At 35.4% G+C, this 24,356-nt stretch overlaps 1 protein-coding gene and 1 pseudogene across 3 annotated transcripts in view; both read left to right on the forward strand.

Moving 5' to 3' along the window:
* Ephx4 (epoxide hydrolase 4) overlaps positions 1-16,649 on the forward strand; it is a 40,682-nt gene extending 24,033 nt beyond the window's left edge. Inside the window, exons 7-8 of one of the 3 annotated variants that reach the window (XM_058585173.1) lie at positions 13,584-13,659; positions 15,827-15,955. In XM_058585173.1, coding sequence (XP_058441156.1) covers positions 13,584-13,629 — 46 coding nt within the window. In that variant the 3' untranslated portion in view covers positions 13,630-13,659; positions 15,827-15,955. Of the gene's footprint in view, positions 1-11,918; positions 12,233-13,583; positions 13,660-15,826 lie in introns of those variants that run through there. The other 2 variants (XM_058585172.1, XM_046462630.2) reach the window with 2 other exon arrangements.
* A 2,165-nt stretch (positions 16,650-18,814) lies between these two features.
* On the forward strand, positions 18,815-21,015 carry LOC124105347 (lysophosphatidylcholine acyltransferase 2B-like; annotated as a pseudogene).
* Positions 21,016-24,356: the final 3,341 nt, after the last annotated feature.

Consider the following 24,356-nt stretch of genomic DNA (forward strand, 5'->3'; position numbering starts at 1 on the left):
CTCAAACTTGTAATCCTCCTGCTTTGGGCTCCTGAGTTGCTGGGATTACAGGCGTGCAACACTGAGCCCAGCTCAGCACTTTATATTTCTAGGTTATGTTAGTACTCAAGATACAGTTAGTACTTAAGAAACACTGATGACCAAAACTAGATAAGGTTCCTGATTTCACAAAAGTTGTAGCATTGTGGGAAAATAGACATTAAGCAAGTAGTCACAGCAATTCAATGCATGGTCATAAATTAACAGGTTTTGATAGAGATGAGAACTTAGAAAATGGGGCATGAACAAAAAGTAAAGGGTGATTTAGATGTTGATTAGACAAGGTTAAGGGCAGGAGGAATTCTACTAAAAAGCATGGACCAAAAGAAAAAGAAAAAGCATGGACCAAAGCCATATAGAAAGATTCAGTGTTGTGGCTTCAAGTGATACAATTAAAGTCAATTTGGCTGGAGCACAGAAAGCAGGGGTGCAGAGAAAAGCATGGAATAAGGGTGGGCCCAAAGGTAATTAGCAGCTGGCCATGCAGAGAGTCAAGTAGGACACATCAAGGATTTAAGATTACGCATGTGAAGCCAATGGAAGAGAGTTTTAAGCAGAAAAGAGAAATGACCCAATGTGTATTTGGATAAGTTCACTCAGGCCATTATATGGGAGAATATATTGGAGGAGATTCAGAGTGAACATAGGGAAACCATAACAGTTCAGGCTAAAGATGATGGTAGCTTGAACTAATCTGAAAACAGTGGAGAAGAGGAGAGAGTAGGTAGATTTGAGAGATATTTAAGAAGTAAATTAGGAAAGGGGTTGGTGATGGGTTAGACGGAATGGGATGAAGAAGGATCTCCAAGATGGCCCTGGATTTCTGGCATGCACTTCTGTATGGATAGCCATGCTATTCGCTGAGATAGAAAACACTAGAAGAAGAATATTTTTGAGGAAAGGTCATGAAATTTATTGATCACTGGCTGAGCTTAAGGTAATACTTTGGATATTCAAATAGGTAGTTGGATATTAAGGTGTGGAACTCAGGAGAATATCTGGAATAAAGATACAATAAAAGCTGGGAATCACTGACAAAAATAACTGAAGCTTTGGTTTCAGAAGACATTTTCTAGGGAAAAAATAGTGTAGAAGAGAAGAGATGGAGCTTTAGATTTGAACTCTAACCAGGAGAAAAAGATTTTTCTTGAGAATTAGCAAACTGTTTACAACCTGCTTAAAGAGGTGTAGGATTTTGAATTTATTCTACCTCTGTAATACTGGAAATCCAGGGGCAGGAAGTATATTTTGACATAGTCTTAATCTGTTAACAATTCCTAGGAAACCTGGCAGAAAAATAGACAAAACCTTTCCACCTTCAGACCTTAAGATACTGTCACAGATAAAGTCCCCTGAAGATGAATTTATGATCCAAATTACAAAAACCGCCCAATAATACCAATCCACCAATGATGAGAATCATAATATAACTGCAGCAGAACCCCTGTAAATTTCAAATAATAGAACTAATAGAAACTATAACGTGTGTGTGTGTGTGTGTGTGTGTGTGTACTGGTATTGGGGATTGAACCCAGGGGTGCTTTACCTCTGAGCTACTTCCTCAGTCCTTTTTATTTTTATTTTTTAGAAGGACAAAATGTTTTATTTTAAAACACTGGAAAAACATTAAAAGACAAATTTCTATTATGTAACCAGGAATGTTAAATATATGGAAATTGTAAATCTTCCAAATGTGGTGGGCATTTCCAAAGAACTAAAAATTGCAAATTATTCTACATTTTTCTCTAATAACAACATATAATGGTATAATGGAAATTACCACAGCCTTACTAATTATTTCAAGTCGACACCTTTGGCTTCAATTTAATTACACAAATAAAGTTTTGTCCAAGTTGGTCCTGACCCATGAAACTTCCAGTTGAATTTCAGAAATGTTAACAAAAGTACCTTCTTTCTTGCCTGTGAATGTCTGGGTATTGCAGTATTGTTGGTTTATGTCCACTGCAGACACTAGTTCTAAGCCAGCGCAAGGGTCTTCAAGCATTGAAGGCTTGAAATAACTCATTAGACATTTTTTTTTCTCTACTACACCCTGATCCAAATTGTGTGGGTATCTTTGGAGAACCCTGGGGGTGGGTTTGCACCTGCTCTGAGGAGTAGCAAAAGACTGCTGGGGCCCTCGCAGGAGCTTGGAGCAGGAGTCAGGTTGGCTGCTATGGGACAGAGACCTGAACAGACCCTGAGAAGCTGTTGCCCTGTTGCCTAAGAGTGGCTGCTTCAGTAGGGCCTAGACTGGTGCCCATAAGGTGGCATGTTGTCTGCCCCCTCCCGGGGTACCCCAGGGGTCGGTCCCACAACCCCAACCTCCTACAACTAGGACTGGGTAAGAAGGAGTTGGAGGTGGAAAATTTAGTAGGTGCACATCAGGAACCAACGCTGAAGACCTCACTGCTGCGTTCTCTCATTGAAACTGCCCTCATTTTAAATTTTAAGACAGGGTCTCACTAAGTTGCTGAGGATCTCTTTAAATTGCTGAGGCTGGCCTCGAACTTTTGATCCCCCTGCCTCAGCCTCCCAAGTATGGGAGGATTATAGGTGTGTGCCACTGCACCTGGACCTATAAAATATATTTAAATCACTATATGAAAGAATTAAAAAACAAGGGGCTGGGGTTGTGTCTCAGTGATAGAACACTTGCCTAGTATGTGTGAGGCACTGGGTTTGATTCTCAACACTGCATATAAATAAATAAATAAAATTAAGGCTTATCAACATCTAAAAAAATTTTTAAAAATAAACAAGGAAAATCAGGCATAGTGGCACCCACCTTTAATTCTGGGTACTCATGAGACTGAGGCAGGAGGATCACAAGTTGGAGTCCAGTCTCAGCAATGAGACCCTATCTCAAAATAACAAATATAAGAACTGGGAATATACTCAGTATAGAGCAACCCTGGGTTCAGTCCCCAGTACTAATAAGAGAGAGAGAGAGAGAGAGAGAGAGAGAGAGAGAGAGAGAGAGAGAAACAGAATAAGATCAAAGCAGACTAGAAGTAGTTGGGGGAAAACCTGAAATAGCTTCTAGAAAATGAAAATTATGGTTATTGAAATCTTAAAGTCCATAAGTGAATTAAATAGCCAATCACATAAGCTAAAGAGAATTACAAGTTGGAAGTTAGAGCTGAAAAATTTACTCAGCATGTGGCTTGGAGAGACAAAGCTATTAAATATATATATATATATAACAGGTTGTAAACTCTAGCCAAAGCAATCAGACAGACAAAAGAAATTAAAGGGATACAGATAGGAAAAGAAGAACTCAAATTATCACTATTTGCAGACACTATGATTCTATACCTAGAAGACCCAAAACATTCCACCAGAAAAATCTCCTAGAACTAATAAATGAATTCAGCAAAGTAGCTGGATATAAAATCAACACCCATAAATCAAAGGCATTTCTGTACATCAGTGACAAATCCGCTGAAAGTGAAACTAGGAAAACCACCCCATTTACAATAGTCTCAAAAATAAATAAATAAATAAAATACTTGGGAATAAATTTAGTGAAAGAGGTGAAAGATATCTACAATGAAAACTACAACACGCTAAAGAAAGAAATTAAAGAAGACCTTAGAAGATGGAAAGATCTACCTTGTTCTTAGATAGGCAGAATTAATATTGTCAAAATGACCATACTACCAAAAGGACTATATTCAATGCAATCCCAATTAAAATCCCAATGGCATTCCTTATAGAAATAAGAAAGCAATCATGAAATTCTTCTGGAAAAAATACTCAGAATAGCCAAAGAAATCCTTAGTAAGAAGAATGAAGCAGGTGGCATTACTACTCCAGACCTAAATCTATACTACAGAGAAATAGTTACTAAAACAGCATGGTATTGGCACCAAAATAGACATGTAGACTAGTGGTACAGAATAGAGGACACAGAGTCTAACCCACATAACTTCAGTTATCTTGTATTAGACAAAAGTGCCAAAAATGTACATTGGAGAAAAGATAGTCTCTTCAACAAATGGTGCTGGGAAAATTGGAAATCCACATGTAACAAAATGAAATTTAACCTCTATCTCTCACCATGCACAAAACTCAGCTCAAAGTAGATCAAGGACCTAGGAATTAAACCAGAGACCTAATCTAAGTAGGCCCAAATCTCCATCATGTCAGATAAGATCAACGTTCTTAATAAATCTCCTGTAGCACAAGAATTAAAACCAAGAATCAATAAATGGGATGGATTCAAACTAAAAAGCTTCTTCTCAGCAAAAGAAACAATCAGTGAGGTGAATATAGCCTACAGAATGGGAGCAAATCTTTACCACAAGCACATCAGATAGAGCACCAATCTCTAGGATATATAAAGCACTCAAAAATCTTAACACCCAAAAAACAAATAACCCAATCAATAAATGGGCCAATTGCTGGTGGGAATGCAAATTGGTGTAGCCAATCTGGAAAGCAGTGTAAATATTCCTTGGAAAACTGGGAATAGAATCACCATTTGACCCAACTATCCCACTCCTCGGTTTATACCCAAAGGACTTAAAAACAGCATACTACAGGGGCACAGCCATATCAATGTTTATAGCAGTACAATTCACAATAGCTAAACTCTGAAAACAGTCTAGATGCCCTTTAGTAGATGAAACTTTCAGTAGGGAAACTTTGGCATATATACACAATGGAATATTGCTTAGCATTAAAAGAGAATAAAATCATGGCATTGGCAGGTAAATGGATGAAGTTGGAATAATATAATGTTAAGTGAAGCAAGCCAATCCCAAAAAACCAAAGGCCAAATGTTTTCTTTGATATGAGGATGCAGACACATAATGGCTATTGGGGGAGTAGCATGGGAGGAATGGAGGAACTTTAGATAGGGGCAAGGGGATGGAGGGAAAAGGAGGGGGCAAGGAGGGAGGAATGATGGTGGAATGAGTTAGACATCATTATCCTAAGTACATGTATGAAGACACGAGTGGTGTGATAATATTTTGTGTACAATCAGTGTCTTGAAAAATTGTGCTTTAAATGTGTAATATGAAATAAATTTCATTCTGCCATCATGTATAACAAATTAGAATAAATTTTTTTAAAAAGAAATCCTAATGTATATAAGCATATTCAAGGCTCTGACAAGTCTTTTAATAAAGGGAGTTTTCATTGTTTTGAACAACAACAACAAAAAAAACAGGTTGTATTTTACATGGATGCTAAGATCTAAGAATATATATATATATAATATACTAAAAACTTTTGGTGTATGTGTGTGTGCATGCACACACTCATACATACACTAAGATTTTTTTCTGGAAAAATAAAAGAAATAGAATGTATTAAGTTTTTTTAATATGTATTTTTTTAGTTGTAGGTGGACACAATACCTTTATTCTATTTTATTTTTTTGTGGTGCTGAGGATCGAATCCAGTGCCTCATGCATGCAGGCAAGCAGTCTACCACTGAGTCCCAGCCCCAGCCCTGTATTAGGTATTTTTAAATTAGTAAAAAGGAATAAGAAAACTATCAGAAGAGGGCAGAAAAGGATAAGAAATAAATAAGTAAATAACAAGCACAAAATATAACAAAACAATTTCAGTATGTCAGCACAATCAATATTAATGTATTAATCTTTCTAGTTAGTAGAAAATATTAGACTGGGTTTTTTTTTTATTAATTCCAACTGTGTGGTGTTTATCTGTTGCAAAGTATAAGTATTTAAAGTGGTTGAAAGAAGATTTTAGAAAGTTATAGCAGGTGTTTGTTTAAATAAAACAAAATCTCTCAAATTCTTTGACTGAAATCCAGGGGGAGTAATGAGATTACATGAATTAGGTGAAAAGTAAATTCAAGCCTTTTACTTGCACAATGACAAACTTGTGCTCTTTACAAATGTTTATATGTGTATAATGAAATAACACATTTTCATGCAAATCTCAATTTTGGATGGAAGATAGGTATGATAGATTTTTTTTTAATGTTCTCATTTTATTCCTTAATCAGCACTAACTTAGAGATACAGAGCAGTATGTTTTAAGTAACTATAAGGGAAAATATTCTCATCTTTCTGAAGTAAGAGAACTTCATTAGGAGAACCAGCATTGTTCATTAGGAGAACCAGCATTCCCAAGAGGGAGCAACAGAATCCTGTTAATTAGGGGTGGGTGGGTGGGGGGGAGAGAGAGAGAGAGAGAGAGAGAGAGAGAGAGAGAATGAATCTGTGAACAGCAAACCTCACAGTATTTTAAAAGCAAAGACAGAGTTTTAAACAAGAATGCTGTAGTTGGGTAAAGGACACATCAGACCTTCTGAAAGCACAATTGATCCACTCTGAGCTATAGGATAAGCAAATTCAAGTACTTTATTAAAAATAAAGTTTATGACATATAATAATCCATAATTCACAATAAACCAACTATGGAATCAGCCTAGGTGTTCATCAGTGAATGAATAAAGAAAATGTGGTATGTATACACAATGGAGTTTTATTTGGCCATAAAGATAAATGAAATTATGTGAATTGTGTTGCATGTATCACTGTAGTATGATGACTTTAATTCTTTAGCTGGGTCATATGGTGGTTCCATGCCTAGTCTTTGAGGAACTTCCATAATGGAAAATCCCACTTTTAAACATACTCTGTTAGACATTGTGAAAAGAAGACTTGTTTCAACTCATATTATGCCACCAATATAATTTTCATACCAAAACAAAATAACAAGAATCATTAGATAAGACAGGAAGATTATAGGTCAATTTAAGTTAAACATAGACACACATATTTAAAATAGAATATTATCAAACTGAAAGACCAGGCTTGCACAGCATAAACCTGCAGGCCCAGCTGTTTAGGAGGCTAAGACAGGAGAAGCATTTGAACCAAAGAGTTTGAGACCAGTTGGGCAACATAATAAGACCCCCATCTCAAAATGAAATTATCAGGGGCTAGAGTTGTAGCTCAGTGGTAGAGCACTTGCCTGGCATGTGTGAGGCCCTGGGTTTGATCTTTAGCACCACATATAAATAAAAGATCCATTGACAACTAAGAAATATTTAAAAAAATAAGAATAAAATAAAATTATCAAACTGAATCCAGTATGCATTAAAAAATTAAAACAAGAATGGTCCAATATGTAAAAATCCATTAATTTAGTTCATCACATTAAAAGATTAGAGGAAATAATATGATCATCTAAATAAATTAAGAAAAAGCATTTAATAAAATTTGACACACATCCATGCAATAATTCTTAGTAATCTAGAAAAAGAGGATATAGGACTGGACCTTAGGTAAGACTAATTCTCCCAAAGGGATATTTCTAGGAAATTGACTTTTGCTTTAGTTGATTGTCCAAGATAAATAAATAAATAAGTAAGACATTAAGGGTGTTTTTTGTTGTTGTTTTTTATTTTGTTTTCTTTTTTTTTTTTTAATTAAGAATACAGGGGCTGCAGTTGTGGCTCAGGGGTAGAGTGTTTACCTCACATATGTGAGGCACTGGTTTGAATTCTCAGCACTACATATAAATAAACGATTAAAATAAAGGTCTATCAACAACTAAAAAATTTTTTTAAAAAAAAGAATACAGAATTTATTATAGGCTTTTGACTCAAATTCCACAAAATATACCTATCTTTGTAGATACAAAAAATAAAGTGGTAAGCTATTTTCAGTTATTTATAAGGAATTTTTCTCCCATTAGTGTATCACTTTTCAATACAATAAATTATTCTGTGAACAAATTTGGCAGCCAATACTATACTATAGAAATAAGAGAAATTAATCATCTTAATAATAAAAATAATGGTTGTCATATATGGATATGATACTCTTTTTCCTTTACATTTTTTTTAACATTTAATTTTTTTTCTAATTAGTTATACATGAAAGTAGAATGCATTTTGTTTCATTGTACACAGATGGAGCACAACTTTTCATTTCTCTGGTTGTCCATGATATAGAGTCGCATCATTTGTGTAATCATACATGTACCTAGGGTAATGATGTCCTTCTCATTCCACCATCTTTTCCTACCCCCATGCCCCTTCCCCTCACACTTCCCCTTTGCCCAATACCAAAGTTCCTTCATTCTTTTCATGCTCCCTCCCCCCATTATTGATCAGCATCCACTTACCAGAGAGAACATTTGACCTTTGGTTTTTGGGGATTGGCTTACTTCACTTAGCATAATATTCTCCAACTCCATCCATTTACCTGCAAATGCTATAATTTTATTCTCTTTTAATGCTGAATAATATTCCATTGTGTATATATACCATAGTTTCTTTGTCCATTCATCTATTAAAAGGCATCTAGTTCCACAGTTTAGCTATTGTGAATTGATCTGCTATAGATATTGATGTGGCTGCATCACTATAGTATTGTGATTTTAAGACTTTTGGGTATAGACCAAGGAGTGGGATAACTGGGTCAAATGGTGGTTTCATTCCACGTTTTCTAAGGAATCTCCATACTGCTTTCCAGAGTAGTTGCACCAATTTGCAGTGCCACTAGCAATGTATGAGTGGACTCTTTTCCCTGCATCCTCACCAACACTTATTGTTGCTTGTATTCTTGATAATTGACATTCAAATAAATAAGACATTAAGAATGTTTTGCACCAGTTATTTGTACCTAGAGAACTGTAGGTCACATGAAAAGATTCTCTAGGAATTAGGGCCAAGATGATGCAATTCCTTTGCTTTATGTACCATCCACAGTTGTATTTTTATCGGAAACTTGGGAGGGTCTGAGAAGACCTGAAAAAATCATGATAATTCATAAATAATGTATTTATACAGAGTTATCTGAGATAATAATATGTTATCTCCTGCTTTATGAAACCATCTTTTTAAGTTTCCTTTTTCTTGTTCTCTATGTTCCACTGTCTTTCTGTTAGTCATATTATGGTTCCATAACAACAATGAAGAAGGGAACTTCTGTCTACCAGAATTCTACAGCAAACATTTTATAATGAAACACTGAAAACATTCCCTTTGACAGTAAAGGAAAGAGTTAGGCACAGTGTAACATGCCTGTAATCCCAGTGACTCCGGAAGCTGAGGCAGAAGGGTCACAAATCTGAGGCCAGTCTCAGCAATTTAACAAAGCCCTATCAAAATTAAAAATAAAAAAGGTTTGGGGATGTAGCTTAGTGGTAAAGCACTCCTGGGTTCAATCCCCAATAACAAATAAATAAAAATAAAGAACAGCATGATGGTATATGCCTGTAATTCCAGTGACTTCAGACGCTGAGGCAGGAGAATCACCAGTTAAAGCCAGTCTCAGCAACTGAGCAAGGTCCTAAGTAACTTAGCAAGACCCTTTCTCAAAAAAAATAAAAAATAAAAATAAAATAACAAGGGCTGGGGATGTGGCTCAGTGGTTAGTTAAGTGCCCCTGGTTAAATCCCTGGTACCAAAGAAAGAAAAAAGAAATTTTAAAAAATTTTAAAACAAAGAATAGACAAAATTGGCTGCTGCAGCTGCTTCTATTTACCACTTTTTCAGAAGTCTTAGCAAACACATAAGAAAAAACTTGGAAAAGGAAGAAACATAACCATGAAAATTCATAGATAACGTGTTTATATGTCTAGAGAAACAAGAGAATCTACAGAAAAATAATAAAATTAAAAATCATTCATCAAAGTTGACATGAGTTCAATGCACAAAATTATAATCTTATAAACCAAACATAGTTTAAAAAACATACTTCCTAAGTAGATGTCCATAAAAAAGCAACAAAAATTATGAGGTATATAGGAATAAATCTAACAAAAGATGGTCTTTATGGACTATCAAAATTACTAGAAGACAATAAAGACTACAGAATTGGAGCAGCAGCTATTTACCAGTCAGTAGAGGAATATTTTATTAATATCACATTTGATACAGACTTAATCAACTCTGGTCTTTCATGTTTATGAGGGGAAAAATTCAATATCATAAAATTATTGATTGCTCCCCAAATTAATCTGTAAATTCAATGCAACTTCTGTCAAGAGCATGCAAGTTTTTAATGGAACTTAACAATCTGATTCTATTATTATATGGGAGAACATAAGGTAATTTAAAAGAAAATAATGGGTAACTATCCCTATTAGATGATAAGACCAATAGTAAGGCTATAAAATAAACAGAATATAATGTTTTCTTTGGGATGAACAAACTGACTCATGAAACAAAGAAGAAAGCCTCCAAACAGGATATATAGAAACCTAGTATGACAAACCTAGCATTTTGAACCTGTAGTGAAAAGATTCGATATTTTTTTTTGAGAGAGAGAGAGAGTTTTAATATTTATTTTTTTAGTTTTCGGCAGACACAACATCTTTGTTTGTATGTGGTGCTGAGGATGGAACCCGGGACGCATGCATGCCAGGCGAGCACGCTACTGCTTGAGCCACATCCCCAGCCCTCAATAACTTTTAGTGAAGCATTTAGATATGCACATAGAATAAAATTAAATTTGGCCTATTTTACCAAACAAGAAATAAGCTTTTGTGATATTCAAAAACCCAAATATGATAAACAAAACATTCAAATATCTAGAAGATAAAACTTTCAAGACCTCATGGGAAAGGATTTCTTAAATAAGACACAACAGCTTAAATTATAAAGGAGATTGATAAATTTGACCACATTGCAATTAAAAAGATCAATACATAAAAAATATTAAATGATGAGGCAACCTCAGATGGGGAGAAGTCATTTGCAATGCACAATCATGAATTAATAATATCCAGAGTTTATGAAGAACACCTCCAAATCAATAAGAAGAGAGTAGATGAATTGAAAAAAAAAAATAAGTGAAGGATGTGAAAAGGTAATTCACAGAAGAGGAATCTAATGGTGAATAAACACATGAAAGATGCTCATCTAGGTAGTCACATATAGAGCATAGATTTTACTGTTTGTAATAGAGACATATCATAATAGTGACATAGATAAGATAGAAATTTATGTCTCCCACAAATACAAGGCTTGGTTTGTTATTCTGTCGTCCAGAGGGTGGTGCCCTTGTCTTTGTGGTCCAAGATGGCTACATTTCCATCTACATTTCAGTTGGTGGAAAGTAGGAAAGGAGGAAGGGAAGGCATGCTGGACACAACCTCAAAGTTGCACACATTATTTTTCACAACCCACATACCTCACCTAGCTGCAGGAAGCCTGGAAAACATATTTAGTCCTTTTTCTTAAGTAGGTCTTTGTCCAGCTGAAAATTGAATTTTCTATCACTATAGAGAAAAGAAAGTTTTGCAGAGCAGTCTAACACATCAGGCAAATAAAAGATTTAAATACTTGTTGAGAACAAGTGTTGGCAGTGATGTGAAACTGAGAGGGTCTTTTCCTTTGCAGTGCTAGGGATCTAACCAAGGACCTGGTATGTGCTAGGCAAATGATCTACCTCGGAACTACATCCCCAGCCCCCAAAGATTATTATATGTCTCTTTTGGAAGACATAGTTCAGAAATCAAAGTGGCAGTATCAAGTAAAGTTGAGAATGTGCATACCCTTTGAGGTAAGAATATGCATATCCTATGAGGAAGCTTTTTTTTTTTTTTAAATCAGGTATTGAACCTTGGGGTGCTCAACCACTGAGCCATATCCCCAGCCCTTTTTTTTTATTTTGAGGCAGGGTCTTGCTAGTTTGCTGAGGTTCTCACTAAGTTAACGAGGCTGACTTTGAACTTGCAAACCTCCTTGTATATAGTATAAGGAAACTCTTGCTCATGTACACAAATGGACATTTATAAGAATAGTATTTAGTATTGAATTATTGAAATAACTGGAAATTTTTAGTCATGTGGTGAAATTCTATACAGGAGTAAAATGAATGAAGTAGAATTATATGCATCATCAACAGATCTCTCTCTCCACTTCCCTCCTGCTGCAGTCCGGCTGGGCAAAATAACCGGGAGGTGACAAGCAACTTGAAGGTTGAAGCAGGAACTGCTTTATTGCAGGGAAACTCAGCGGGAACTGAGCAGGAACTCAAGGTAGCGGGCACCCAAGGTAGCAGGAGCCGCTTTATTGCGGTACAGCAGAGGTATATATACCTCACTGATTACACACAGCTTGTCTCAATTAGCATCATCTAGATACAGTAGTCAGCCAATAAGGAATCCTCATCATCTTAATGGCTCAGTGGCGTTGCCTCACAAATTACTCCTCCTAGCAAACTGCCAGGCGCCATCTTGACTTGGTTGCGGCCCTCAACACCCTCCTTTCTTTTTTTTTCCTGGTACTGAAGTTTGAACCAAGGCCCTTGCACATACTAGGGCAAGTGCTCTACCACTGAGCTACATCTCAACCCATGAATGGATAAATTTTACAAATATAATGTTAAGGCACAAAAGCCAGTTGTAGAAAGATGTATAGTATAAATTTTATATAAACTTATATAAAGTTTAAAAACATGCCAAGTGCTTCAATATATTTTTATAGAAAGGTATATACCGTGAAAAGGTATGGGGGGGCAGCTATGATCAATAGCATTTCTTTTTTCTGCCCAATTTCTGAACCAATTAAGAAATCAAATAGTCAGCAGATGAAAACCAAAATATCATCTTAATTATTGATAAAGGGCAGATGGAAGTCTGTGTCTTAATATGAGAATGAGAATTAGAACAGTCTTGCTAACTCTATACTGCTAATCAGAACAGTTTAACTGTGGGAAAGTTTGCAGACCAAACTTGCCCTCTCCTGTCCCCCAGGTTACTGTCTCCCACTAATCCCAGAGAAAGGAAAGGAGAAACTAAATCTCTTATCTTTAGGACATATTATTTGACACATGCACTCAATTCAGAACCCTGAACAAACAGCTGTCACTTATTAGCCAGGAGTGAAACAAGATCCAGGAGTCCTTAAGGAAAATCTCTCCTTATGGAGACTGAAGGAATGGGGAAGAATTCTAACACATGTAAAACATTCATGGGGATGGTCAGAACTGAATTTCAGCATAGTCAGTACATTCTTAAACTCCAGTGTGTATCAGAATCACTTGGCGGGCATGTTCAAAGAGATGGGACCCCCAACTCCAGTTTTTGATTCAGTAGGTCTGGGATGGGGCCCAGGAATTGGCATACCTAAAAAATTCCCAGTTGATGTAGATGCTATTTATTAGAGGACCACATTTTGAGAAACACTGCCTTAAAGTGAGGGAAGGAAAAGAAATGGTATTAAGAAAAGCTAGGCAGAAAGAAACAATATCATCTGCAGTGCTTTATTTCTTAACCTGAGTGTTGGGCATGAGAGTGTTATTATTTTCCATATTACTTCTTAATCAAAGTAAAGAAATATTTCCACAGAAAAATGTAATGATTAAGTGTGTAACACTCTGGAAATTACTGCCTCAATACTTGTGAATCAGCTAATAATTCAATTGGGAGGAGTAACATGTTAAATTCAGACTAATTTAAAATAGGAAGGTTAAAGTACATTTTGATAAGCTAAATGATTAATAATATAGAGCAACCATTGTTAAGACTTGTTACAGTTTATTGGAATTCCTAAATTGTACATACTAAGATTAATCATTTTTTTAATATTTATTTTTTAGTTATAGGTGGACACAATGTCTTTATTTTACATTTATGTGGTGCTGAGGATCGAACCCAGTGCCTCACGCATGCTAGGTGAGCACCCTACCTCTGAGCCACAATCCCAGCCCCAGATTAATCATTTTTAATTACAAATATTTTGTCACATTTTCCCAATAAGTTATGCAGTTTAACATCCAAAAACCTGCTCTTAAAACATTTACAGTTTTATTTTATTTTATATATAATTTATATTTCATATGAAATTTAGCAGTTTGCAACCTCAGAACCAGAAAATATGCTTTTCTTTTAATTTTCTGAAAATGCCTCCTTTTTTTTTATCTCCAATTTGATCTGGTGAAGAATTTGTATTTCTGACTACTAGTCTTTTAACACTCCCCTTACCTTAATGATTCAATTATCATATACATAAATATTGTTAAGGTATGTAAATAATTGTTTAAAATATTTTCCTTTAAAAATATTTATTTTAGTTGTAGTTTGACACAATACTTTTTGAAATTTTTATTTATTTATTTATTTTTAATCTTTTATTGATTTTTTTAAATACACGACAACAGTGGAAAGCATTACCATTCTTATTACACATATAGGACACGATTTTTCATATCTCTGTATATAAAGTATTTCAAGCCAATTCATGCCTTTATACATATACTTTGCTTTTTTTTTGCATTACAATTCTTAATACACACATACACCACAATTTTTATGGTGCTATAGATTGAACCCAGGGCCGTGCATGTGCTAGGCAATCACTCTACCGCTGAGCCACAACCCCAGCCCCTAAAATATTTTCATTTTAAACATTCTGTGCTGTTGAATTTAAAGAATAATTTTGTCTATCAATTTACTCATTCATAAAGAATTTAACTTTTAGGTGTATTTGTATAAGCAAATGATGGTCATTTGCATGGGAATAAAAAAATCAAGTTCTTTGTAGGCATGTATGGTATTCCAACATTCCAACAGCATTCTATCAACCCCAAGTGGCCACAGGTCAAGTTTTTTGATTAAGTAACAAATATGTGATTCAGTGCTAGAGAGCATCTAGTTAGATATTCATTCTCACTCTTATTCGATAGAAATCTAATAAATACCATCCACCTTTCTAGAAACATGTGTTACAGAAAGTGACAGAAGCTTTAAAATATTTATACCCTATAGCTCAGAAATTCTACTGGTCCAAGCAAATTATCTAAAATGCCAACAGATTTTGGCAAATAGCATCACTTAAAATAAGGGGAAATATCACAATGGATGTGAGATTAGTCAAATTACTTATTGGTTATTGTGCCATGTTATGGATCATTATACCATTATTATTTTATATGGGTTATTATACCATAAAATAATATCTTTAGCAATTCTTTTTTATTAAAGTTATTAAATGAAAAAAATTTAAGATATGATTTAATGTGAAAGTTGCATATGAATACTGTGTATAAATCATGCATATTTGTTGCATTGTATTTGTAGTAAGGTTTCAACTGTATGCATAAAAAGTGACCAAAAAATTATCTTTTGATGATGGAATTATATGTGATTTCATTTTTATTCTTTATACTTTTCTGAATTTAAGAAAATACACAATAAGAACTTTGTTTTGAAAAGAATCTTCTTGCAAAATAAATCGAGTATAATGCAATATTAAAGCTCAGTCCACACATATTTTCTGATTTTTCAGCTTCAGTTTTCAATAAAATGCATCTGATTATCTAAGAGCAATTGAAAATATATTTAAATAGTAACATAGCTTAAAGCTATCTTTTATTCCATTATTCTGAATTTCTGGTTATTTTTATAAAGCAATTTTTTCTCATAGTGATGAATTTCATATTTAATTTACAGCCTTCATTTTTAAATTTTGCTAGCCTCATCCAATTTAAGATTTTATTGGACCCTTTCTTAAATAACCTTTTAAATTTTTTATTGTGCAGGTTGATTGCCTAATGCAGTGTTTCTTAACCATTTTTTTCTTTATCACTTCCCTAAGGAGCCTTTTTAGACATATTTTCCTTAATCACCTGCCACACCATGAAACTTTAATATCTGTTCATGTATTGCATGTATATCCATCCTTTATATGTAAAAAGTAAGTTCCCTTTAAGAACCAGTTTTTGCCCCTTTGGGAGGAATATTGCCCACTTTGAGAATACATAGTCTAATGGAACATGTTATAGGAAAATATTATTTTAACTTTTGCAGTGAATCTCAAAGCCCACATGTTTTGTTTTCATAGCTGCCTGCCTCTCAAACATCACATGGTGACCACTCCGACACTCCTACTGTGGGGAGAGAAAGACGCATTTATGGAGGTTGAGATGGCTGAAGTCACAAAAATTTATGTTAAAAACTATTTCAAATTAACTATTTTGTCAGAAGCCAGTCATTGGCTTCAGCAAGACCAACCTGATATAGTGAACAAACTGATATGGACATTTCTAAAAGAAGAAACAAGAAAAAAAGACTGACTTTATCTTCTATGAGGGATCTGTAATGAAATCTAAATATTTTTTAAAAATTGTTTTCAACTTCATTATGTTTTATTAGGGGAAACCCCTGTTTTAATATGCTTTATCATAAATAAATATTCTGATAAATGGTATTGAAAAAAATTGAGAATGTGTGAACGAGTATTATAATGTTTATTTCCATCCATCATATTTTGCACAGAAAAGCGTCTGCCTTAAATTGTATATATATGTACAAAAAGGGTGTTGGGAAAAATGGCTCAGTTTGAATCCCATGCTTTCTTTACCCTGTTAACATATGGTGCCTTTAAAAATATTAAAGTTTAGCTGTGCCATATTAAAAGGCAAATCTGCAATGGTATGAATTTTAATTTTATTGTTCAAAAGTTCTTTTTACTATTTTTTAGTCATTAAAAATTCTATTATCAAATCTTTTGGATTTATAGTAAATCTATGAGTGTGTAGGTAAATAAGATGATTGCATTCTGAAAATTGGCCATAAGTACTACTGATATTCGGAAGAGTAAATCATATTGTAAAACGTACTTCTCAGATTAAAGGTGAGAGATTTTGAAAAGGTATCAAAATGTCCTTTTGCTCCATTCACTGCTACAAGAAATGAGTACTGTGCTTTTTATGTGCTTTAGAATCTGTGCTTGACAGGGCAGGGATTTGTTTTCAACTGATAGATACTCAGAGTCTATAATAAAGGCCTGGTACACTGCAAGCACTCAAATATTTGCTTAATGGATAGACACAATAATTCCCCCTTATCCATAGTGACACATTTTAAGACCCCCTCAGTGAAGGCCTGAAAGTTGGGACAAGAACAATCCCTATAGAATTATGTTTTTTTCCCTCTTAATTAAGCCCTTACCATATATTATTCCTATAACTTTTTCAGTTTGAGGTGTGGCTGCAAAATTAGCATTAATTTCTTTTTCATTCTTTCCATTTTCACAGAAGATTCACTCTTATTATAGATCATAGCAAATTCAGCATATTTTTTTTTCTTTCCCTTAAGTCAAGAACTTTCACTTTTCACTTAAAGCAAGCATTTTATGGTTTCTCTTTGGCATATCCAAATTTCCAGCGTCACTAATCTCGCACTATGGGGCCATTACTAAGTAAAATTTAGTGTTATCAAGTGAAAGAAAGTTTACTTGAACACTGCCATTTCAGGACAGCTGACTGATAATCAAGAGGGCTACTAAGTGACTGGTGGGTAGAAGGGTGGTCAGCCTGGATGTGCCACACAAAGGGATGATTCACATCCCTGGTGGGATGAAGTTGAACAGTGCAAGATTTCATGACACTATTCACACTGCTACACAACTTAAAATTTATGAATTGTTTCTGAAAATTTTCATTTAATATTTTCAAACTGTGGTTGACCATGGGTAACTGGAACTGCAGAAAAGAAGGAGGGTATTATATCGGATACAATTCTGGCACTGTGGGGATACCATAAGAGAAAGATGACAAGATAACATGGAACTTTCCTCTAAGATGTTTACACACAATGCAATTAAATTAACTAGAGCTTAAAGAGTAGAAATGAACATTGCAGGTAAGAGTGAGAAGCGTTACAGAATAGAGAACAATATCTACTCGTGGGAGTGCTACTCATTCTCTTGGGTTGTTGTCTTTTGATGCAGGAGACAACTGGTAACATTGCCAAATCATGGCACCTTAAAGACTATACTATGTTCCCAAATAAGCCCTAAATTGGTGAAAGGAATGTTTCCCTCATAAGCATAGTTCTGATAGTGACAGAAAAAGGTAGACTATCCCTAAGAATTCTTGTTGTACCATAGCAACTTGTATTAACCATAAAAGCTTTTGTTGTTGTTGTTTCATGCAGAGGATTGAGCCATTAAACCCAGGGCCTCATACATACTAAGCAAATGCTCCACTACTGAGCTATATCCCCAGCCCTTTTTCATTTTTTTTTTTTTAAATTGTAAGACAAGGTCTCTGAATTCCCAGCTGGCTTTAAACTTACAATATTCTTGCTTCAGCCTCTCAAGCAGCTGGGATTACAGATGTGTGCCACCAAACCTGGCTTAAAAACTCAATTCTTCTGCTGCTTCTTCCTCCTCTTCCTTATTTATTTATTTACTTACTTACTTATCTATCTATCTATCTATCTATCTATCTATCTATTTTGGTACAGGGGATTGAACCCAGGGGACCTTAACCACTGAGCCACATTCTAGCCCATTTTATTATTATTGTTTTTTTTTCTTTTAAATTTGAGTCAGGGTCTTGCTAAATTGCTGACACTGGCTTTGAACCTACATCCTGTCTCAGCCTCCAGAATTTCTGGGATTACAGGCTTGCACCATCACACTCAGCTTCAGTTGTTTATATATTACAATGGTACCTGATAAAAACATTGCAAGGTAGGGAGTTGTAATTAGGATAGAGGACATAGCTCAGTGACAAAAAGCTTGCCTAGGATATTCAAAGCCCAGAGTTAATCCCCAGCACTGCTTTAAATTAAAAAAAAAAAGGAAAAATGTTGTAATTGATATTTATTCAAAAATGGAAAAAGTTGTAATTAATATTTATTTCAGTAAATATATATCTTTAATAGGTATATAATTTATACATAAATGTCAGAAATTATTATGTGAAAACAATTGAAGCATATATGTCAAAAGCAGGATATTTGCAAAAATACAAAATGGTTGTCATGAAGCAAGAATATTTTAAGTTTAAAGCCAGGCTGGGCAACTCAGAGACCTTGTCTCACAATTTAAAAAAAATGCACATCATTTTAATTCTCCTGTTACATTTATCATCTTTGATTTTTTCTGATTTTAAAGGTTACACATAATTTCTTCTTAATCCACAGTTTCCTATAAGAGTTCTGGTTACATGCAAACAGGAAGAACATTTGAATGTGAAGAAGGGGTCCCTGCAAGAACACACTCTCAGATCCAGTTTAATAAGGGGTTTACTAATCTAAATCCATACTTTACTTAGAAGTCTGTTTGTAGCTTGGAGGTTCATGGACTCTCAGATGGAAGTATGGGAGATGAGTGTTGCCCAGGAAATGAATAGGTCCTCATATCTTTCAGTGGAACGAACCCCGTTTCATGCAGGAGATGTGCATTAGCATGTGGTGCTGGACCTCCATCATCCTCATGGGGACTGTACTAGTGCCAGTGCAAGTGTCCTGTACCACCTTTCTCTTCAACTTCCTCTGGTCAGTGGCTTGGCCATCCTGTTCAACTGGTTCAACCCATCAAGAATTAAAGAAGAAGAAAACTGATGAAACCAGTCCTCAAATTCTTGTTTCTGGTCATGTTCTTTTTCACTGGGTTCATGATTAAAGTAAAAAGGGAAAAGGGACCTGATTTGAGTCTCCCATCTTCATTACAGCCACACTCTACTATCTTTGAAGCAATCACCTTTTTTGTGGCATCCTTACCCTCCATGGTCTCTAAGTTGAAACTCACAGGTTCCAATGTCAGGGAAACTCCTCCTGTCAACATAGCTGGTGCTTGTGACCCAAGAAGACCCCAATCCCAGGAGTAATACCAGAAATGAAATCCTGGAGCAAGTGACAACCAGAAGGAAGATCTTGATTTTCCCCAAAGGAGTGTGTACCGATTACTTTTGTCTAGTCACTTTGGCTGCTGGTGGGGGGCGGGGCGAGGTACCAGGAATTGAACTCAGGGAGACTTAACCACTGAGCCACATCCACAGCTCTTTTTATTATTTTATTTTGATACAGGGTCTTACTAAGTTGTTCAGGGCCTTGCTAAGTTACAGAGGTTGGCTTTGAACTTGTAATCCTCTTGCCTCAGCCTTCCAAGCCGCTGGGACTATAGGCATGAGCCCCATGCCCCACTTGTCTAGTCGCTTTTAAACTAGGAGCTTTTTCTTCGGGTGTCTCCGGGTAGCTGGTGCTGCTCAGGTACCCAAATACCAGGACACATTAACCTAGACCTGGCCAAGGTTTACAGGCTTCCAGGCCAGTATGTTGACCCTGAGTCAATCCTTCACCAGGGTACAAGCTGAATTTATGCATATTTATATCCCAAGTGTGGAAGGGAAAAAAAGTCTCTTGTTTTTGCCAGTACAGTACCTATTATCATGGCAAATGCTTTGGGATATCCTTGACAGACCACACTTGAGAAGACTGCAGACTGATGGTTTCTGCAGGTAAACTTCAACTACCCATGGAAGCTGATTTTTTGGAATTTACAAAAATTATCCAGAAATTGAAAATAAATTGGGATAATACTGATAACCAATTGGATGGATGTACTGCAATTGCAGTTACCTCAAAAGAAAGGAAGATCAGCAGGGTGTGGAGGCACTTGCCTGTAATCACAGCAATTCAGGAGGCTGAAACAGGAAGATCATAAGTTTGAGGTCATAAGTTTTGAAACTTAGCAAGACCCTATCTCAAAATAAAAAATAAAAAGGGTTGGGGATATAGCGCAGTGGTAAAGTACCTCTGGGTTCAATGCCCAGTACCAAATTAAAAAAAAAAAAAAACAATAGAAGGAAGATCAGAATTGAAGAGTTTTCAAGTTATTTAAAACTCCCAGTTTCAGAGTTCTTGAAACAAATTTTGCTGTCTTTGACTGAAGTAATGATGGCACCACAGACTTCAGAGAATATGTGATAGGTCTATTCTGTACAATCCTGCCAATAATGAAAATATTCTGAAAATATCACATAAGCTTTTTGATCTTGATGAGAATGGTTTCATAACAGAACAGCAATTCATTGTTATACTTCAGGCAGCTTTTAGAGTGCCAGATCATAATGTTTCCAGACTCTTTTAGGAACTAACTGGAAAGAACTCTGCACACAATTTATACAAGACCTTTAGGAAATTTTCCCTGAAGCATCAGCATATGCCAAGTTATTTAATTCATACCTAGACCTCCAGGAAGTCTATCTATATTCATCTCCATAAGAAGTACAATCTTAATGACTACATTCAAATGTTCTACTCAGCCCTGAAAAATGTGAAAGTACCTTTTAGGTAGAAGATATGATTGAAATCAAAATTATTCTTTGGAAAAAAACTCAATAATTTTTACTCTAAGAAGCATGAACACTTAATTATAATATTTAAAATGTGCCTGAGGAATATTTTGATTGGGTTTTAAATCAGACCTATTTCTCTTCTTTGTTAAAGTAACATTTTCTGGGCCATGTATCTGTAGTCCCAGCTACCCAGAAGACTAAGCTAGCTGAAACAGGAAGATTATTTTGCAATATAGCAAGACCCTGACTCAAAAGGTCTCAATTTAACCTAAATGTAGAAAGGTAAGAAATCTAGTCACAAACCTTGTTCACCCTGCAAGGTTCAAGTAAGTGCCTTGTTTAATGCTAAATTATGGCCACAGAAACATTATAGACCATTGTCTCTACCTCTCTTTTGCAGGAGAAATATCTCCTTGGAAATTCTAGTGGCAGTAAATAAATACATCAAATTATCATTTGTAGTTCCTCAAAAAATACTAGATATAAATACCTCTTTGCTCTTTCATAAAGTAGCCCACATCTTTTTATTTTGCAAGACAAAATATTAATAACCATCAGGACAATAAAGTATTGGGAATATACTGAAACGGTTACATAGGGTAGAATAGCTTCCTGTCACTGAAAAACACCTGAGATATACAACTTGTAAGGAAGAAAGGTTCATTTTGGCTCACAGTTGCAAGGATTTTAGTCCATGGTCGCTTGGCCGTATTGCTTTGGGTCTGTGATGGCACAGTGCATCACGGTGGGAGCCTGTGGAGAAAGAAGCTGTTCGCCTCATGGTAGCCAGTAAGCACAAGTAAGATAGGATGGGTCCAGGGTCCCAAAATGTGCTCCAAGGGAATGCACCTGGTAGTCTAACTTCCTTTCTCTAGGCCGCATCTCTTAAAGGTGCTACTACTTCCCAAATTTAGCAAATGAGCTAGAGAACAAGCCATTAAGCTTGGGCCTTTAGGGAACATTCCAGATCCTAACCATAGCCATGAAATGGCTCCCTTGGCCTTTTTAAGTATGAAAGTGATTATTTAGAATGAGAAAAGAAATCACAACAAATCACAATTTCTGGAAAGCTATTAATATCATAAACATATGATTTTCTTTTTTTCTCGTGTGTGTGTGTGTATGTGTGTGTGTGCGCGCACGCACACACGCATGCTCGCCCACGCACATGTGCGCTGGAATAGAACCCAGGGTCTTGGACATGCTAGTGTTCTACCACTGAGCCACATCCCCAGTCCATAAACATAGGTTATAACTACAGGAATTATTAAAAATTCTTTTTTGTATAATTCTTCTCAAAACACCGGAAAATGTTCATAATTACATGTTCTGCATTACTGAGAATATTCCTTTTGTTCTGACTACTCACCAGTGAGAACTAAAGCTTCTACTTACCCATCTATTTTCACTACCTGTTGTTATAATACATCTTCACATAGTGATATGACTTTAGGACTTACCTTTTCATGTCACTATTTGGGAGGAATCAACAAAGTAATCGTGGAAACCATTCCTATACCAGGATAGGGAGCAACAACCTCACTAGATATGGAAGTGGATATGAACCAATAAATATGCTAACCTAAACTCCTATATTCTCATCTTAGTTTCACTGTGGTTGAGTCCCAGAAATGTCTGCAGCCACTCAGGACTACTAGATATGAGGCAACATTTGGGCAAGGGAAATGACACAAAATCTGGACCAGTGGAGGCCAAAATCTCTTAATTTTATAAGTTTAACAAAAACATACCCAAGTAAACACATTTATAGGGACCCTACCAGAGACTTGTAAGGGGCTTTTGGGAGAGAGACCCCCTAAAACTCAAACTTTATTAGCTTCTTGGTACTTTCAGTAGAAAGGAAGAAGAGATGAATGGGGGAAACGTAGAGATGGGGGAAGCAGGAAAGGGAAAGAAAAAAATTAAATATATTTTGAAGATAATTTCTATGAAATTCTGCCCTGGAAAAAGGAGGTGTTGATATTTTAAAATCCCCATTCAGCTTGATATTAACATGATGATACATACATACCCAATTCAAATATAATGGTTTTTTAAATGTGCTGAAAATTATTCATGTAAGAACTTTCTTTTAAAACTAGCTACCAAGGTATATAGTATCTTTATTTAAACAATGGTACTATTACTCCGATAGAAGGCAGAACTTCTTTGAAACTGTTTCTAATTAGATATTGATCTTTACAAAGAAATCAGGATCATTATTATATATTACCTTTTAACCTCAAAATGTTTAATGTAGCTTTGTTCTTTGTTTAAGCCCTCTTTAAAATGATACTTTTAAAATCTTGCTTTTGTTTTTGGTACTGGGGATTGAATCAGGGTTACTCTACCACTGAGCTATATCCCTAATCCTCTTTAGTTTTAATTTTGACACAGGATCTCCCTAAATTGCTAAGGTTCTCACTAAGTTGCTGAGGCTAGCCTGGAACTTGCAATCCTCCTGTCTCAGCCTCTTGAATTGCTGAGATTACAGGTGTACACCACCATGCCTGGCTTAAAAATCTTTTTATTGTAGAATAAATATATCACATCAAAACAAATCTGTAGCTAATCATTATACATGTCCCTCAGTATCCACAGAAAATTGATTCAATTCCTCCATGCCATGCTGCCAACAAGAAAATCTGATGATATTCAAATCCCTTACACAAAGCAGGGTAGCACTTGCCTCTAACCTATACAGATACTCTTGTATACTTTAAATCATTTCTAAATTACTTGTAATATCTAGTACAATATAAATGCTCTACACAGTATAATAAATAGTTCTTATACTGTATTGTTCAGAGAATGATGAGAAGAAAAAATTTCTGAGAATTTTTAAAAAATATTTTTAATACAGGGTTGGTTGAATCCAAGATATGGAACCCACAGTTAGGGAGGGCCAACTGTATAGCATAAAAACAATCTATACTGTATTTTCTAAATATAGTATGTTTTTAGGTGAAAACTCTCACAACCAACACTCAGATCAAGAAATAAAACTTGTCCAATCACCGTTATGAGCCCCTTCTCCCTACCCCCAATCTTAATTATAAACTTCCTTCTCCTTCTAAATTAAACTACTTTCCTAGCTTTTATGGTTTCATTTTTTTGTACTTTTTCTTGCATTTTTATCATCCAAAGGTGAGTACTTTGATACTGTAAAAATTAACTTTATATGTCAAATTGGCTAGGCTGTGGTACCAGATAGTTGGTCAGTTATTCTTGATGTTTCTATGAAGGATCTGTGTGTGTACAGATGAGTGTGCACCCGTGCAC

The sequence above is a fragment of the Marmota monax genome, unplaced genomic scaffold (genome assembly GCF_021218885.2).
Source record: "Marmota monax isolate L192 unplaced genomic scaffold, Marmota_monax_Labrador192_F-V1.1 WCK01_AAM20220418_F8-fsc00070, whole genome shotgun sequence".
Taxonomy (NCBI): Eukaryota; Metazoa; Chordata; class Mammalia; order Rodentia; family Sciuridae; genus Marmota; species Marmota monax.